Below are 16,576 nucleotides of genomic sequence, written 5' to 3'. Positions count from 1 at the left end.
CAGTTTGGTCTGACTCGCTTTTCAGTTTTCTCTCCTCACATGTAGTTGACGGAGCTGAGACGTCTTAATCAGCCTTACTGCATCCCTCAGGCTCCGCACACGACCCACTGCATCCTTCAGGGCTAATTCTGATGTGCTCGAGGTTTGGTCCTCTGCCTCTGAAGAAGCAAAGCAAGGACCTCCCGCCGTGGTGCGGTGTGTTAAGAATCTGAGCGCAGCAGCCCCAGTCACTGCCGAGGTGCCGTTTCTATCCCCGGCCCTGTGTCATAGGTTAAGGATCCAGCATTGTGGCAGCTGTGGCATAGGTTGCATCTGCATTTTAGATTCTGTCGCTGGCCCGGGAACTTCGATATGCTGCAGCTGCAGCCTTTAAAAAAAAGCAAAGCGAGAGCAAGTTGTCCCATAGATTGTGTGGTGCTTCTGGTGAACAAGCGCAAGCTGCAGTAAAAACCCCCAGTCCGCCTTCCTGCCCTGTCCTGGGGCAGCATTTACCGGGGGCCTGGACCTAGAGGTCAGTTTGTTAAGTGAAAGATGTTGGCACTTAGAACCTCACCTCCAGGCACCTTGGATCTGCAGACAGTTTCTCTGTTGAGTCCCACGAGTGGAGATGACAACCCCAAAAGACACCTTAAATAGCTTACCCCAAAGGAACCTCCGGGAAATCAAAGTCCCAGGGTGTGGTCTCACTGGAGGGGGAGACGGGAGCAGTGCCCGCCTGTGACCTGTGCTGTGCTTCTTGCAGAAATGGAAGAGAGTTATGACACCGACTCGAGCTCCCTCACCAGCTCTGTACCCGGTGTGTCCAGTCGCTGCCCACAAGATGCCGCCAGCCCCAACGGCGATGCTGAGGCAATCCCGGTGACGTTCATTGGGGAGGTTCTAGAAGATCCCGTGGACTCGGGGTCATTTTCCAACAGAAACAACAACGCCGGCTCCTTTGACATGGGGAGCGCGGCCGGCAGGAAGGCCCAGCTGCCCCTGAGCCGAGAAGCAGGGCCCGGCTCCTCTGCCCCTTCCCAGGACCGTGGGAGAGAAATCAGAGCAGCCTCACCCAACAGCCGGCAGGATGGGGATCCCCCAAAAATGGGGCCCGAAGCAGCTTCGGCGTCGGCGCTTCCCACACACAACCTGAACGGGAAGCAGAAAGACACCGGGCCCCGCGCTACCTGCGGTGGGAGGATGCCGGCTGCCCGGGGGGAGGACTCGCAGCTCCAAAGGGAGAGGGACGGCGAAGATAAAAACGGGACCTTGACACCACTGTCCTGGTATCAAAGAGGCCAGCACCCCAGGGGGAGTTATGGGCTGAAATATGGCCTCACAACATATAAAATTGTCCCCCCAAAATCAGAAATGAGATGTTATGACCGGGGAGCTTCCTTGTCGACCGGTGCCATTAAGATCGACGAGCTGGGGAACCTGGTGAACCCCCACGCAAGCACGGGCAGGACCATCGTCCCCGCCTCGCCCACCGTGGAAGCAGAAACCCCACCCATTGGAAAAGTCAAAGAATTCTGGAGGTCCAGCTCTATAGAAAAACACTCTGGCTGGCCCACAGAGCGCTCGGCCACGGGGACCCCCACCCCCCCGACGCCCACGAAACCGCAACCTCAGGAAAGCAGACTCAGATCAGAGCCCACCTCCCCAGACCCCAAAGTGACAGTGCCCCGGCCCCAGGCCACCCATCCGGAAGATGGGAGACCTCCAGACGAGGGGAGAAGCAGGCCACCCCAGGCAGCCCCTTGTCCCGTGAAAGTGCCAGCAGCTAACACTGCAGACGTCCCCTTTCTCAAGCCTCAGAGGAGAACGTCCAGTCAGTACGTGGCCTCTGCCATTGCCAAGCGGATAGGGACCCCAAAAGTCCACCCCGACGTGGGGAGGAAGCGTGATAATGCCCAGAAGACGTGGGAAGGCCGAGCCCCAGAGCGAACTGGACCGCTCTCCCCGTGGCTAGATGGTCCCTCCCACAGCCTGTGCCCGGACGGGCCTGACGAAGGGGATTCAGCAGCAGGAGCCCCTCCCGGAAGGCAAGGCAGCTGCCCTCACGGAAAGTCGTCTACTCGAGACTGTCCCGCCGGCACCCACCGAGGTTCCCACGCACCTCTGGGCACGGCTTCCCAGAGGGAGCAGGTCTCTGTAGCACAGAGCTGTGATCTCAGCGGAAAGCAAAGCACCAGGAACCACAGATCCAGCTCTGCATCCGACCCCACGTGCACACCGGGAGAGACAAAGCCCCTGCCACCTTGCTCAGGGGCTGAGCAGACTTCCGGCCGGGCCCTGGTGAATGGCTCCCGGTGGGTCCCCCTCCACAGTGAGCCTCCTCACCCTCCAAGAGTGTCTGTCACACATAGCCACCCCGGTCGGGAGCCCCGCACACCGGAGGAAAAGCCCAGTCTGCTAAGCACAGGGGTCCTTGAAGCCGATGGTACACTGCCAGCCAGCATCTTTGGGCCAAAGAAGAAATTCAGACCTGTGGTCCAGAGGCCAGCCCCGAAAGACACATCCCTGCACAGTGCCCTGATGGAGGCCATCCACTCGGCAGGAGGGAAGGACAGGCTTCGCAAGGTGAAGTCATGGGGCCCCCCACCCACGCTCAGATCCAGACCTTAGGTGGCACCAGAGGCGGGGAGGGCCAGGCTGGGAATGCGGCTAAAGGAAGAGGCTTCACCTTACCCTAGATTTCTGTCTCACTGCCTGCAGAATTGTTCGACTAGAGCCGTTAAGGAGACCCAAGCTTGGTCAAGGCTTTGGGCTTGTCCACACTGCCTTTTCGGCCCAGACTGCCCTGGGGAAAGACGTTGCCAACAAATAGCCTTTACTTGGACGGGGGTGTGGACCCTCCATACCTGGCCCCTGAACCAGTGGGTAGCTGGAGACTCAGGCCAGGCCACTGCTCCCGCTCCCCCCGTTTTCAGTGGTGGAGGACGGTCACCCTGCAGTAAGCTGGGGACAACCGCATGACACTTCCCGCCTCGTCTGGGCACTGGTCACCCTGCCGATGCTAAGTAAGCGCTACGGCAGCAGTGGGATCAGGAGCCGTGTCCTCCACTCCCCAGGTGAGGAAACCGAGGGCCACACTGCCTGCTAGTGGGGCCCCAGGCCCCTCATCCAGGGTGACGCAGGAGCCCACGGCAGCTCTGGAGAGGAGGGGGATAACAGGAGTGATGTGACATCAAGGGGTGACGTCCCTGCTTCCCCAGATACATCGCCTTCCATTGTTCTATCGTGTACGGCCAATCAAAACCTGAATTTGCTAATTCTGCCTTCTGAGTGACAGCCCGCGAAGCTGATCCTGGAGGCGTGAATGGATAAACATGGGTTCTCCTTGGCCCTGCCTCACAGTTAGCATTTCCCCATGTCCTGAGTGAAATGCGCTGACATTGTTGATGAATATTCTAGACTCCAGAACCCCGCTCAGAGGGAGGGCCCGGGAAACCATCCTACATGGAAGGGGACAGCGAGCGCTCAGCCCTGCTGGCAGCCATCCGCGGGCACAGTGGCACCTGCAGCCTGCGGAAGGTAAGAGGGCCTTCCCCACACACTCCCCCCATCACCCAGTCACCCGGGGATGCTGCAAAAACCAGGGCAAGCCTCTGACTTTCTAAACGATGCTAAGTCATCGTTGGAGCAGCTGACCCAATCCCGGGAGAGGCGATGGGGGCAGCCCCCCTCCCCCAGCGCAGAAACTCTCCCTCCCTTTCCTGGACGTGTAGGGCCTCTGTGCACACCCAGCTCTGTGCACTTCCCGGAGTTCCAGGGACACTGGCCTGGCTTCAGGCTTAGATCATGTGGGAGCGGAGCTGCTGCCTGCTCCAGCTGGCCTGGCCCAGGCCCAGGACCAACCCCGCTGGGGCTCAGGGACGGAGGGGCCCCCAGCTTCCACGGTCAGCATCCAGGGAAAGCAGGAGGAGCCTCCCCGTCACGTTTGGAGTAAGGTCACTGATGCACGCGACCCCAGGTCTGTCCAAACAGCCACCAGGAGGCAGGAGGGCCGGGTCTTCAGAAGGGCAGGATGTCAGCCTTGCTCCCAAGCCTTGGGTCACTCGCCCAAAGCAGGGCCCCAGGGACAGCGAGCAGACACCACCCCTGGGCTCGTTACAGGGCCAGGTACCTGCACTGCCTCTTGGAAAGGACCTTTGGGACACTGTCACTGACTGTCTCGTTGCTAGGTGACATCCTCTGCCTCTGAAGAGCTCCAGAGCCTTCGCCAGGCCGCACTGTCTGCGCACGGGTCGGAACCCCCGGGCTTTGAAGGCCCGCCGGCCCCGCCGCCCCTGCCCCTTCTGGCCACCCACGCCCCCACAGCGTCCCGGCCGGTGTCCAGGTCCAGCTCGGGCCCCCCCAGCAACACGGCGGATGCCCGGCAGGCTTTGATGGATGCCATTCGCTCAGGCTCAGGCGCCGCGCGGCTGAGAAAGGTGAGGATGCCGGCGGGCGCATGCGCGTTCCCGTGGGTGAGAGGGCGGCTCCAGGCCGACGATGCCCCTCCGCCCTCAGCCGGGTGGGGAGTCGCGGCCAGAGCTGCTCCTGGGATGCCGAGGGCTCCTTCTCGCTCCTAAGCCTTGGGCGCATGTCCGCCGCGCCGGGCTCCTCCGGTGCAGGACGGGCTGAACGGCTGTGTGTGCGGTACCCGCAGGGCCACGCCGGGCTCATACTTGGTTCGTCTTTCTTGCTTGCCTTCTTTATTTCTATTTTTTCCCCCAGGACAAGGTTTGAAAAGTATTGAGTTTGAGATCCCCTGGGCAGAGCACACATTTCTGGATTTGCCATAGTTTCTGCTCTATCTGGTCTTAGGCTGGGCTGCGCGGCTATTAGCCGCCAGGTCCCTGAAAGCATGTGTGGCCTCCGAAGGGGGCTTCCCAAATCACAAGGGGCTTCGGGCCAGACGGGGTGTGAGATCTGCTTTGACTCCAGAGTGATTCTGAGTGGACTGGGCCTCGTTCTCTGCCCATTTTTAGGGGGTTGGGAGCTGAGGCTAAAAGTAGGGAGGCCGGTGACAGGTATGATTTTCTGAGCGGTTATTTCAGATCCTAAGTGTAGGTTTTCACGTGTATCTGAAACAGTGAATATGAAAGTTATCCTCATTGAGAGTGAATGGGAACTTGACCTTGGCCACGTGGGGCAGGACCCAGACAGGGTCCATCTGGCACAGAATAACCGCCCCGCACTGCCTTGTAGGAGAGCAGGTGGCCCACGAGACAGGTGGGCGGCCTCCACCCAGATCTGCAGGCACTGCTGCAAAGATGTCCCATGCAGGAGCTGGTGGTCCAGAGAGGCGGGGGGCGGGGGTGTGTGTGGAGGGGGGACGCTCCCTCAGGCAGCATGGCCTGAGGGCATCCCTCGCTGACCCAGGCTGACCCTGCGATGTCACCAACCAGGAGCCGTCTGTGAGTTCCTCCGTCTCGGCGTTCACTGCAGCAGCTTCACGTGGCGGTCAGAAGCCCGTGTTTTGATCGTTTCTTGGATCAATCTAAGTGTCGGTTCTTGCCTTATGCCACCCAGAAAGGTTGGGGCAGTGAGTATTTAGCCGAGGTTTTGATGCCCGGAACAGCCTAGGAGATGCCCTTGGGCTGAAAGCTGGGCCCCAGGGAGCAGGGCCAGTGTGACACAGGAGGCAATGCCCCTACCCAGGGCACTGCATCTTAGCCGGAGGCCTCAGGGCTGCTGGACAGGACAGTGACACTGCTCTGCACACCGACCAGACCCCTCTCCGCTTGCCCTCTGTGTCTCAGGATCACATAGAAGCTGCTGAAGGACATGTGACAAAGGAAGCCAGGACCTGGACGGTCCACCCGCCCAGCAGCCCCAGGTCAGCCTCCATCAAGGACACCCAGGTGTGGCAGGGGGAGCCGGCCTCCCCAGGAACCAGTGATTATCCTCCTGGAGGCACCTGACCCTGTTTTCTGGTAGCTTGCCCTCCCTCTGGGTGCAGAGCAGACCTGTGGCACCAGGGAACACACGTATGGTTCAGGCAGCAAGGGCCCACTGTGTCTTCTTCTGCAAAGCCGGGTTAGGTGGCACTTGTCTGCAGGGCATGGGCCGTGGAGGCTTCGGTGACTTTGCAGCAAATGCCCCCGTGTGTGTGACAGCACTTACACCTCAAATCACTTGAGCTTTGCCGCTTTAGCTTTCTCTCACCTTTTGGGCTTTGAAAGTTGCGGTAAATGTAGGCTCCAGAGTCCGGCGCGGGTTGCGTGGTCCATCATCACTCAGGACCAGCAGCGGCTCCCCTGTCCACACTGGGCGTTCAGTGGGGGTCTGCCACGTGTGCGGCCAGGAGGACGTCCTGCATCTGAGGGCTGTTCCGGGCATTCCTGGGTGCTGTGTGGGGCTGAAGTGCATGGGTCCCCCTGGTCCCTTCCTCCGGGACAAGCAGGGCACCCAGCCATCCTGGGTGGGCTCTCCAGGAAGCCAGACCCTCACTGCTGAAATGAGCGCAGTGACTCCCCCTGCCTTTAACATGCATTTTGCATTTGGCGACGATGCTGCTTATGATAAAAAAACAAAGGGGGGGTTCATTGGATGTAGGAGGAATCACCTTAAAAGTGAGTTTGCCATTTTTCAAGGCGGTCACAAGTCCACTTGCCGTCCTCCACAGCGGGAATTCAGTCTCCTGCCTCTGGGTTTGTGGTCAGCAGGGCGTTGCCCATGCCGTGTCTTCCCTCCAGGCCCAGGTGACGGCGTCCGCGGCTCTGCTCCGTCGGCTGCTCCTTCCGCAGTGGGCATCACCTGCCCCACCTGAATGCGGGGCTTAGACGCGCAGGGGCTTCTGCCTTCCAGTCTACCTGTGCTCACAGTACTGGGGTAACTCTGTGCCGCTGACAGCCACAGTCAGTCTGTTTTACATGCGTGATTTCAGAGGGCCTGGAATGGATTAAATGCAAGTGCCCTTTTAGTCCGAGTTTATAGTTAAAACATCCACTGCCCAGCCGTTCATTCCTCAAGTGTTTGCTGAGAACCAGGATGCAGGGACGTTAGTAGCTGCTCATGAAGAAAAAATGAATGAGGCATTGTCTGTCCCCAGGGGCTCTGAGCCAGAAGGAGAGAAAGAGGGGGTGTAGGCTTGTCCTTGGCCTGGGGGCGACTCACAGAGCTAGAGACCTGGCAAACCCAGGATCTTTCCCTGCGTGACCTCAGTTTCCCCCAAGGAAGGCACAGAGTGGGCACCTCCACCGCCACCCTCCTGGACTTAAAGGCTGCAGCTTCCATGCCACAGATGGGAAAGGGGGGCACAGACGTGACTTGTCCCAGGCTGTAACTAGGTCACCTCCGCTGCCCAGCCAGACTCGGGATCAGCCTGGCGGGCGGCCTGCCCTGGGAGAAGCCTCATTAAGCCCCAGGGTCCCTGAGCTGCCGGGCCCTCCCAGATGCGTTTTTTCCCACCGCGGAAATGAACTGACTCAGACCACACACGTGTCCTGGCGCTTGGCCTTGGTGGCAGAGCCCATGCGACGTGATTAGACATGTGACACTATCACCATCGACTCCCAGGAGGCCCCGAGCCAGGACAGAAGAGCAGCTGCAGCGAACGCCCGTCCTCCTAAGCCTGAGCCTCTTTGCTGGTGGCAAGAGAAGCCCAGGTCTGTGACCAGGGACTGAGACAGGAAAGCCATCAGCAGCAGCCCTGTCCCATGCTCATGCTGGGCTCAGCGGTGTTCGTATAGACCTTTAGTGGAATATCTAGAGAGACAAACAGGTCACTTCTGACTTTGCTGCCCTGTGGCCATCCTGCCCTTTGCTGGAATTCCAGGTGACCTGGAAGGGCAACCCAGGGATGACTGTCAAGAGGTCACTTGCTGTGGTGACCCCTTGGGGACTTCATGGAGGCTGTTCCCTATTCCCAGAAGGCTGTTCCCCATGTCTTACCAGCTAATCCCAGTCATCGTGCATGCGCCTTCTTAATCTCAAGCCCCGGGGGTCTCTCCCCGTCCCCAGGGGGTCTCTCCCTGTCCCCCAGGCTGCGGGAGGGGCCCTGTCACAGCGTCACTTCATTTCCCATCATGGTCACATCACAGCCTCAGTTCTGTCACCGTCCATATAACCTCCGTGTTGAGCTCACCCCCCACCACCACACCGTGAGCGCCAGGAGGTCCCAGAACCCTGGACAGCTCCCGGCACAGAGTGGGTGCCCAGTAACTTGTGGGAGGAGGCGAAGGTTCTGCACCCTTTGCCACTGGACCGCCTGGCTCTCCAGACTGCGGCCGAGTGCAACTTGGAGTCTGCGTGCTCAGGACTCACTTATTTCAAAATCGTCATAAACTTGCCAAGAATCACTTTAAGCTGGAAGGAACCCCCTTCTTTTCCTCTGGAAAATGCGTTCCAGGCACCTCCGTCTTCAGCCAGTGGTCCAGCTCCCACCGTGCACAGCTGGCCGGCAGCTGTTGGCCGGCTCCCTTAGGAGCTGATTGGCGCCCTGGGAACTGATCCGTCCAGGCTGGAGCTGAAATAGTGAACCTAATCCCTGGACACCAGCTCTCTGTCACCGCTGTTCATTTTACCTTTCTCCCTAGAAACATCATTTTCCTTGGCAGGCAAGGAAGCAACATGAAACTTGGATATTTGTACAGCTTTCTGGCTTGGCCTCAAACTGCAAGCTTTGTCCTTTCTTTGATTTTCTTCATGTCCAACCAAAATAAGAAGGAATCTTTCAGGAAGCTGGAAACCTTCAAGCTTTCCTCCCAAGCTGCGGCCTGCCGCACCCTCCTCCCTGGGGGGTGCTGCTGTCCTCCTTGCTCACCTTGATTTGGTCCCACTGGCCATGTAAGCCTGCACTGGACGGCAGCACAGCCCCTTGTCACAACCTAAAGAGCCATCACTACCAGCGTGGCTTGAGCTTGGGTTGACACAACGGCCGTCAGCGTGGTTTATGCTACCTCGTAGCCAGTTCTCTCACCAAACTCTCGGATATGGAATTGTCCAAGCCAGAGCTTTTTAATGCTATGCTTCTTGATGCCAGAGCTTTGGAGTTTTCTGGTTCCTTCCTAAATATTTCCTTCGTTTGCTGAGAGCTTTCAAAATCTGGATTCAGCCGTCGCCTTGCTGTCAGTGGCGATGAGCGTGGTTTCGAGGCCTTCAGTCGGCCGTGGATGGTGACACGCACCAGCCCGGGGCTTCTGCACCAGTGACAGTTAGGCTGCCAGGCGGGTCTGGCGCAGGCTTGCTCCTGGAGGGCACATGCTGTCCAGCCCTCCTCCCTTCGCTTGCCTGCCCTGTAACCGCCTCAGTCGGCCACACGCCCACTTGCCCTTTCGTGTCCTGGGAGATTTACTTTGCGACTTGGAAGCGCCTTCTGAAAGAGGCTTCTCCTGGGGTGCCGGGCGTTAGGTGACCGAGGTCTGTGGGACGTCAACCACCCCGCTCCCAAAGCTCCATTTTCGTTGTCATCTCATCCGAGAGCTGGGATGCTCGGTGAAGTGGCAGTGGTGACGGTGACAGTGCCGTGACGTGCCTCGCAAGCTGCACTGGGCCCGTCTGTAATGCAGGTCCCATGAGCCCATTTATCAGTGAAGGAGGGGGCACTCCCGGGAACTCACGCAGCCCAGATGCTAAGTCAGTATGTCCATACAGCAAGAAGAAGGATGGACACGCGACAGTGTACATGAATTTCCAAATCATTATGCTGAGGGAAGGAAGCCAGACTGAAAATAAAATTCACAACAGAGTGCTCCATTTCTATAAAGTTTTAGAGAACACAAGCTAATCTACGTGATGCGGTGTCGGTGGTGTGAGGATGAACGACAGGAGGGATTAAAAGGAGGTGGAGGGTCTATACACTGTTGGTGGGAAAGTGAACTGGTGCATCGGCTGCAGGAAACAGCATGCAGCTTGCTCCGAAACACTGAAAGTGGAATTACCGTATGATTCAGCATTCCTCTCTTGGGTAAATATTTGGAGAAAATTAAAACTAATTTGAAAAGTTACACGCACGCACCTCAGTGTTTATAGCAGCATTATTTACAATTGCCAAGATATGAAAGCAAAATTAAGTGTCCATCAACAGACGGTGGACAAAGAAGATGTGGTGTGTGTACACCTTGGACTGCTACCCCAGCCATAAAAAAGAGCGAAATTCTGCCGTTACTGCCAACAGCATGGATGGACCAGAAGGGTATTACACTCAGCGAAATAAGTCGGACAAAGAAAGAGAAATACTCTATGTTATCACTTGTATGTAGAACTTAAAACATAAAAACATGCTAATCAAACTTATGAGCTTTTGCACAGCAAAAGAAAGCATTTAAAAAAAAAGACAACCTATAGAATAAGAGAAAATAGTTTCAAATGATGCAACTGACAAAGGCTTAATCTCTAAAATATACAAATAACTCATACAACTCAAGAGCAAAGCAACAAAAAACCCAATGGAAAAATGGGCAGAAGACCCGAACAGACATTTCTCCAAAGAAGACATACAGATGGCCAACAAGCATGTGAAAGAAATGCTCAACATCACTGATTATTAGAGACATGCAGATCAAAACTAGATGCACCACCTCACACCAGTCAGAAGAGCCCTCATTAACACGTCCACAAATGACAAATGCTAGAGGGGGTGTGGAGAAAAGGGAACCCTCCTACACTGTTTGTGGGAGTGTAAATTGGTACCACCACTATGGAACACAGTATAGAGGTACCTCAGAAAACTAAATATAAAACTACATATGACCCAGCAATCTCACTCCTCGGCATATACCTGGAGAAAACTTTCATTCAATAAAATACATGAACCCGCATGTTCATTGCAGCACTATTTACAATAGCAAGACATGGAAACCACCTAAATGTCCATTGACAGATGAACGGATTAAGAAGATGTGGTACATATACACAATGGAATACTACTGTGCCATAAAAAAGAACAAAATAATGCCATTTGCAGCAACATAGAGGGGTTCTCATACTGAGCGAAGTAAGTCAGAAAGAGAAAGACAAACACCATATGATATCACTTATATAGCATATCTGGAATCTAATACATGGCACAAATTAACCTATCTATTAGAAAATAAACAAACTCATGGACATGGAGAACACACTTGTGGTTGTCAGGGGGGAGGGGGATGGACGGGGAGTTTGGGGTTAGTAGATGCAAACTTCCCTGTGTGGAGTGGATAAGCAGTGAGATCCTGCAAAAATAAACACACAAGCAAAACCAGAATGCGGGCTGCATTTTTCAGCTAATAGGCTCCATCTGTTTTTCCTCACCCAACACACACCCAACACACACGCTCTTTCCCCTGATTCTTGGATATCCTGTAGCAAACTTATTGTGCTTTTCTCAATTAACAATTAAACTCTTGTTTTGAAGTTAGAGTACTGCATCTCTAAAGGTGTCTAGGGTTCAAAGAAAAAAACCGTTGAACCAATTATTTAAAATGTACCTAGCATGCTCTGTAAAAATAAGCTTATCTTGGAAGTTCCCTTGTGGCATGATGGGTTAAGGATCCTGCATAGCTGCAACTGTGGTGAGGGTTCTATCCCTGGCCCAGGAGCTTCTACATGCCCGTGGGTGCCACCAGAAAAAAACACAAAGAAGCTTATCTGTTCCACCACTGGGGCTCCCTGGATCCTGTGGCGCTGTGTGCAGCCCGTGGGCAGCCTCGTCCCCGCGCTCTGCCCGAGTCTCTGCAGGCACAGCACGCGTTCCTCCCGCCTCTCCAGCCACGCATGCTCAGGCCCCTTCGAGTGCCTCCTCTTTACCCGAGGCTGCACTCACCGCAGGAGGCAGAGCTCTTTTCTTTCAAATCTACTCACTCTCCCAGGCAGACCCTTCATCCTCCAGATGCCACCCCCAATCCTGTCTCCATCCCAAGCTGTCCTGCGCCACGGATTTGAATCTTCAGCCTCCCTCCTTAACATCCACGGGGCAGGTGCCAAGGCTCCAACTCGGCAGGTTCAGTCCCCTCCCTCTATGCCCCAAACTCCGCTGCCCATCCTGCTTCAGTTCTCAGCTGATGTGGAGTCCCCTGCCACCAAGAGGCCCCTGACGGAGCTGGGAGGCCAGGGCCATGCCCTTGGAAGAACTGACGGGTTGAGCTGCGGGGGTCGAGGTTCTGGTCTGGGGCTGTGATCGCTGCTCGGGCCAGCCCCCCGGGGGTTGCTGCTCAGTGGTGTTTGGTCTGGCCTGAGTCACCCTCTGACACCCCAGCTTCCCCACCTGTGCTTTGGAGACGGTACCCACAGTGACGACAATGACAATAATGCATCAGTGATTTGGTTGAGCTCCGGTTTCAATGAGACACGTCTTGTGCAGGGCTCAAAACGGCGCCTGCCTCATACTAAGCGCATAGGAAGTATTTGTGGCGGTGGCGGTGGCAGTGGTTGGCGTTATAAGAAATCCGCTCAGGGAGTTCCCATCATGGTGCAGCGGAAATGAATCCCACTAGGAACCATGAGGTTGCGGGTTTGATCCCTGGCCTAACTCAGTGGATTAAGGATCCATCATTGCTGTGAGCTGTGGTGTAGGTCGCAGATGTGGCTTGGATCTGGCGATGCTGTGGCTGTGGTGGAGGCCGGCAGCTGTAGCTCCAATTAGACCCCTAGCCTGGGAACCTCCATATGCCCCGGGTGCGGCCCTAAAAAGACAAAAAAAGAAAGAAAAGAATTCTGCTCGGGTCCTTGGATTTTCGATTTGATGACAGAGTGGAAAGCGGGACAAGGAGCCCGGCTCACAGCACTGCTCCTCTCAGAACGTGCTGAGCTCGGTAAATGACGGTGAAAACCCGTGTTGCCTTGGCACGGCTCGCATCAATCTGTCTTTTCTTACAAATGCTGTTAACCTTGGCCATTAGAGGCATGGAAATATCTCCTTTAAGCTTTTCTTTTTTTTTTTGTCTTTTTGCTATTTCTTGGGCCGCCCCTGCGGCATATGGAGGTTCCCAGGCTAGGGGTCGAATCGGAGCTGTAGCCACCGGCCTACGCCAGAGCCACAGCAACACGGGATCCGAGCCGCGTCTGCAACCTATAGCACAGCTCACGGCAACGCCGGATTGTTAACCCACTGAGCACGGGCAGGGACCGAACCCGCAACCTCATGGTTCCTAGTAGGATTCGTTAACCACTGAGCCACAACGGGAACTCCTCCCCTCTAAGCTTTTCAATCGCAGAACTGCGGTTAGTTGGACGGTGCTAGGAGGGTGCAGGGTGTGAGCTTTTGAATCCAATGGGACAGGAGGGTGTGGGTCTGCAGTCACTCCTTTGTGTCCCCAGCTGTCGCCTGGCACCCAGCACCTCCTGCGCCCAGGGAGGGGCAATGATGGATGCTGTGGGGCCTGCCTCGGAGCCCCGCTTCTGGAGCGAGAGAGGCAGCCTGCGGGACGGTGACCTGCAGCACGAGGGGGCTGCTGGGCGCCAGTCCCCTCGCGGGGCTCCTCTTCCTGCCAGGACTTGCAGCGGGAATGCCTTTCCGGAGAGGTGGGCTGAGTGCCTCTTCTCGAAGAAGGCGCCCTCCTTTTCCAGCAGGAGGGCCTTCCCGACATGGAAACCCCACATGCGGGGCCAGCCCGGAAGGGGAAGGAGCCCCACGGACGCCGAGACAGCAGGGCTGGAGGGCAGCTCTGGCAGAAGCACAGGGACCTGCAGACACGTCCCAGCCCGTCCTTCCTGAATGCAGTTACAGGTCACTGAGAGCAGGCATGTTTGTGTCCCTGAGAGCCTTCTCCTCGGGGCTGTAGGTAGGAGCGCAAACCCCGGGGTGACAGAAGAGGAAATATCTCAAGGGGGGCTTGGGACCCAGCTCCTTAGTGCCGGGGATCTGTGCCCGTGGCTCCCCACAGGCCCTGTGTCACTGGTGCTTTCTTCACTGCAGGTGCCCTTGCTTGTGTGAATCAGCGACAAGCTGCGACGGTGGCAGAAACTCCCCCTCCAGAACGCCCTCGGCCACCCCTCCCTAGCGCCCTGCGGCAGGGGCATCGGGACCTGGCGGGCTCCCCGTCTCCAGGCCAAAACTCACCGCGTGGACTTTCAGCCCCACGTCATGCTTCAGAGGACAAGGAAGCCGTCCCGTGTGGCTTGTGCCAAGGAATTGTGTTTTGTCTCTGAATGTTTATAAAGTTGCCAATACTCCATGCTTGTTGGCCGGTGGGTGGGACTAGAGAAGCTGGAGCCCCGCTGCTTAATTGCATCGATGGACGGAGTGGAAAGAATCATGCCTTCGACTGATATTGGACCTTCTGAGACTTTTTCCACACGTGGATGGTGAAGACAGTTTAGTTGTGTAAAATCATTTGCATTCTAGGAAAATGTGCAAATCGGGAAACAATCGGAAGCTTCTCGATGCTCCCATAAGAAGAGTCGGGAGGCCTTTTCTAGGGCGACTTTGCTGAGGGAGGCGAATCTGTTTCCTGATTCTTCAGACATCTGGGGGGAACCTCACGGAGGATGGCAGATCAGGAGCTGGGCTATCGAAAAGCAACACGACCGCCCAGAGCGACAGTCGCCCGAGATACATGGCCAGGCAGGTCTGAGTTCAGGGCGGTGGCTGAGCTCAGAAGGGTGTTGGCGCCCACAGCCGGTGTCCCCGTGGACAGCTGCTCCCCAGGGGACTGTGACACAGAGCAGGCCTCCCTGACTGGGGCTGAGCTCCCAGCCCTAAGGCTGCCCTGGGAGCCTCGGAAACCCTACGCGGGGCCGAGTGGGGATGTGGCGAGTCACCTGGAGGTCAGAATCGTGCTGCTGATTGGCAGTGGGGGCTTCTTTCTTTGCCCAGCAGGTGGGTGGCCCCTGTGAGTCACACAGCAGCCTTTCCGTATCACCCGGCCCTCAGTCCTCTGTGTTTATCGTAGCGTCTGTCAAGAACAGCCGTAGAAGACGCGCTTTAAAAGAAGTCAAGAGGAAGTGACCAAATAAAGTTTCTTTCTCGATGAAGCAGCTGGTATGGTGAGAATGTGTCTCAGCGATGCCGGATCCTGGCGTCCTGTGGAGTGGCGCCCACCCTGCCCGGTCTAATAAACGCCCTCACCGTCCCGGGCGGCGAGGGCGTCCAGCCAGCCCCTGTTCAACCCTCCACCGTTCGTCTGTTTGTGCCACAAATAAAAGAACGTGAAATTGCAGCCCTTGTGTGGATTTCATGGCTCTACCCCGAGGTCTGTGCGGATACCCCATCCTCAAAACAGAAAGGAGAGCTGTTTATCCGGTCAGTACGTAGGATGGCCTGCTGCCCTCCGCTGGGCACCGGGTTCCAGCGGATAAGACAGCAGACATGGACCCCTGCCTCCGGGGGCTTTGTGTCTTAGTGGAAGAGGCAGAATAAGACAGTGAGCCCATGTCGCTGTGATTAGGAGAAAAACATGAGAAGGGATGAAGCATAAAATAGGGTGATGAAGAAAGGTCTCTTGTCGTAGTGACATGTGGGAGAAAACCTGGGGAAAGGAGAGGGCAAGCCACGTGGGCGCCTCACTGGTGGGGAAAGAGCAGGTGCAAAGGTCCTGAGGCACGACCCCGCCTGGAGTGTTGTAGGAACAGGGAAGCTAGTGCACGTGTACGGGGGCTGGCCACCTGGTCCTCACATGCAGCTCGGTGCCCCATCTCCCAGAGCAGCCTTGCTCCCCGCTAGGCCAGTGCGGTGGGAGACGCTGGGGATGCAGAAGTGGGCGCCCACAGTGCACACCCGCCCCTCACTCCTGCTCCCCACGGGGAGGGAGTGTACTCTGTCGAACTGTTCCATTTCTGCCCCCCCGCCTCCGCCCCCGCGCCAACGCCCTGCTGAAGACTTGGCTTTGGACTGCGGGCGGAGCGTGAGGAGCCTGCTGCACTGGGCTTTTGCATTTTTGCAGCGCGCTTCCCAGCCCTGCTGGGTGGTTCTTAACCTAAGCAGTGGTGAGGCACCTTTGTACAGATGCAGAAACTGAGTCCAGGAAGCTGAAGCCACCGGTGAAGCAGCTTGATCCTTGTTCTTTCTTCAGTTTCGTTTTGTTTTTTTAATTAAAGTATTCCCTATTCCTACAGAATTAAATCTGAACTCCTAAGCCTGTAAGACCCCTTGCCACCTCGGAGGGCTCAACCTCAGCCCTCCTCCATCTCCTCCGCCTGCGTGGATCCACCAAGTCACTGATGCATCCCAGGCACGTGGCATATGCCCCTTGCCCCCCCGTGCCCCGTTCATTTTCCCACCAGAAACACACTGGGCCCCCCACTACCCACCCCATCAACTGGGAAACCCAGCCCAGTGCTCTCAGCTCTGCTCCCCACGTGTGCTCGCCGTGGCCAAACCTCCTCACGGCCCTGCAAGCCCCCCACTGGCTTCGAACTCTGCTTTTCCCCACGTATCACTCCTCCAGCCAGCCTCCCACCTGCCTTTCGGCCGCAGCACTTGGCCTGAGTGCAGGAGCAGGTCTGTGTGATCTTTCTGGGCCCAGAACGCTTGCCCTCTTACCCCAGCGTAACTACCAGTGGTTACCTCTTTCTCCCCAAGTGCCCCAGTTTAGACAATCAAGTCCAGGCTCACCTGGCTGCCGGGTCCAGACGAAGGATTCAGGAGTTGCTCGGAGGGACTGGGACGCCCTGGAGACTGAGGGATCCAGTTCCTGGCATTCTCCCCATTCACTGCCTCCGCAGAGACGAGCTGGTGGAAGGTCCCGCT

At 56.7% G+C, this 16,576-nt stretch overlaps 1 protein-coding gene across 8 annotated transcripts in view; it reads left to right on the top strand.

Moving 5' to 3' along the window:
- COBL (cordon-bleu WH2 repeat protein) overlaps positions 1-15,047 on the top strand; it is a 204,903-nt gene extending 189,856 nt beyond the window's left edge. For all 8 annotated transcript variants that reach the window (XM_047754249.1, XM_047754245.1, XM_047754242.1 and 5 more), the window contains 4 exons: positions 743-2,562; positions 3,397-3,516; positions 4,167-4,415; positions 13,805-15,047. In XM_047754249.1, coding sequence (XP_047610205.1) covers positions 743-2,562; positions 3,397-3,516; positions 4,167-4,415; positions 13,805-13,822 — 2,207 coding nt within the window. In that variant the 3' untranslated portion in view covers positions 13,823-15,047. The remainder of the gene's footprint in view (positions 1-742; positions 2,563-3,396; positions 3,517-4,166; positions 4,416-13,804) is intronic.
- Positions 15,048-16,576: the final 1,529 nt, after the last annotated feature.

The sequence above is a fragment of the Phacochoerus africanus genome, chromosome 11 (genome assembly GCF_016906955.1).
Source record: "Phacochoerus africanus isolate WHEZ1 chromosome 11, ROS_Pafr_v1, whole genome shotgun sequence".
Lineage (NCBI taxonomy): Eukaryota > Metazoa > Chordata > Mammalia > Artiodactyla > Suidae > Phacochoerus > Phacochoerus africanus.
The sequence above is the reverse complement of the archived record's forward strand: the minus strand, read 5'-3'. Positions and strand labels throughout refer to the sequence as shown.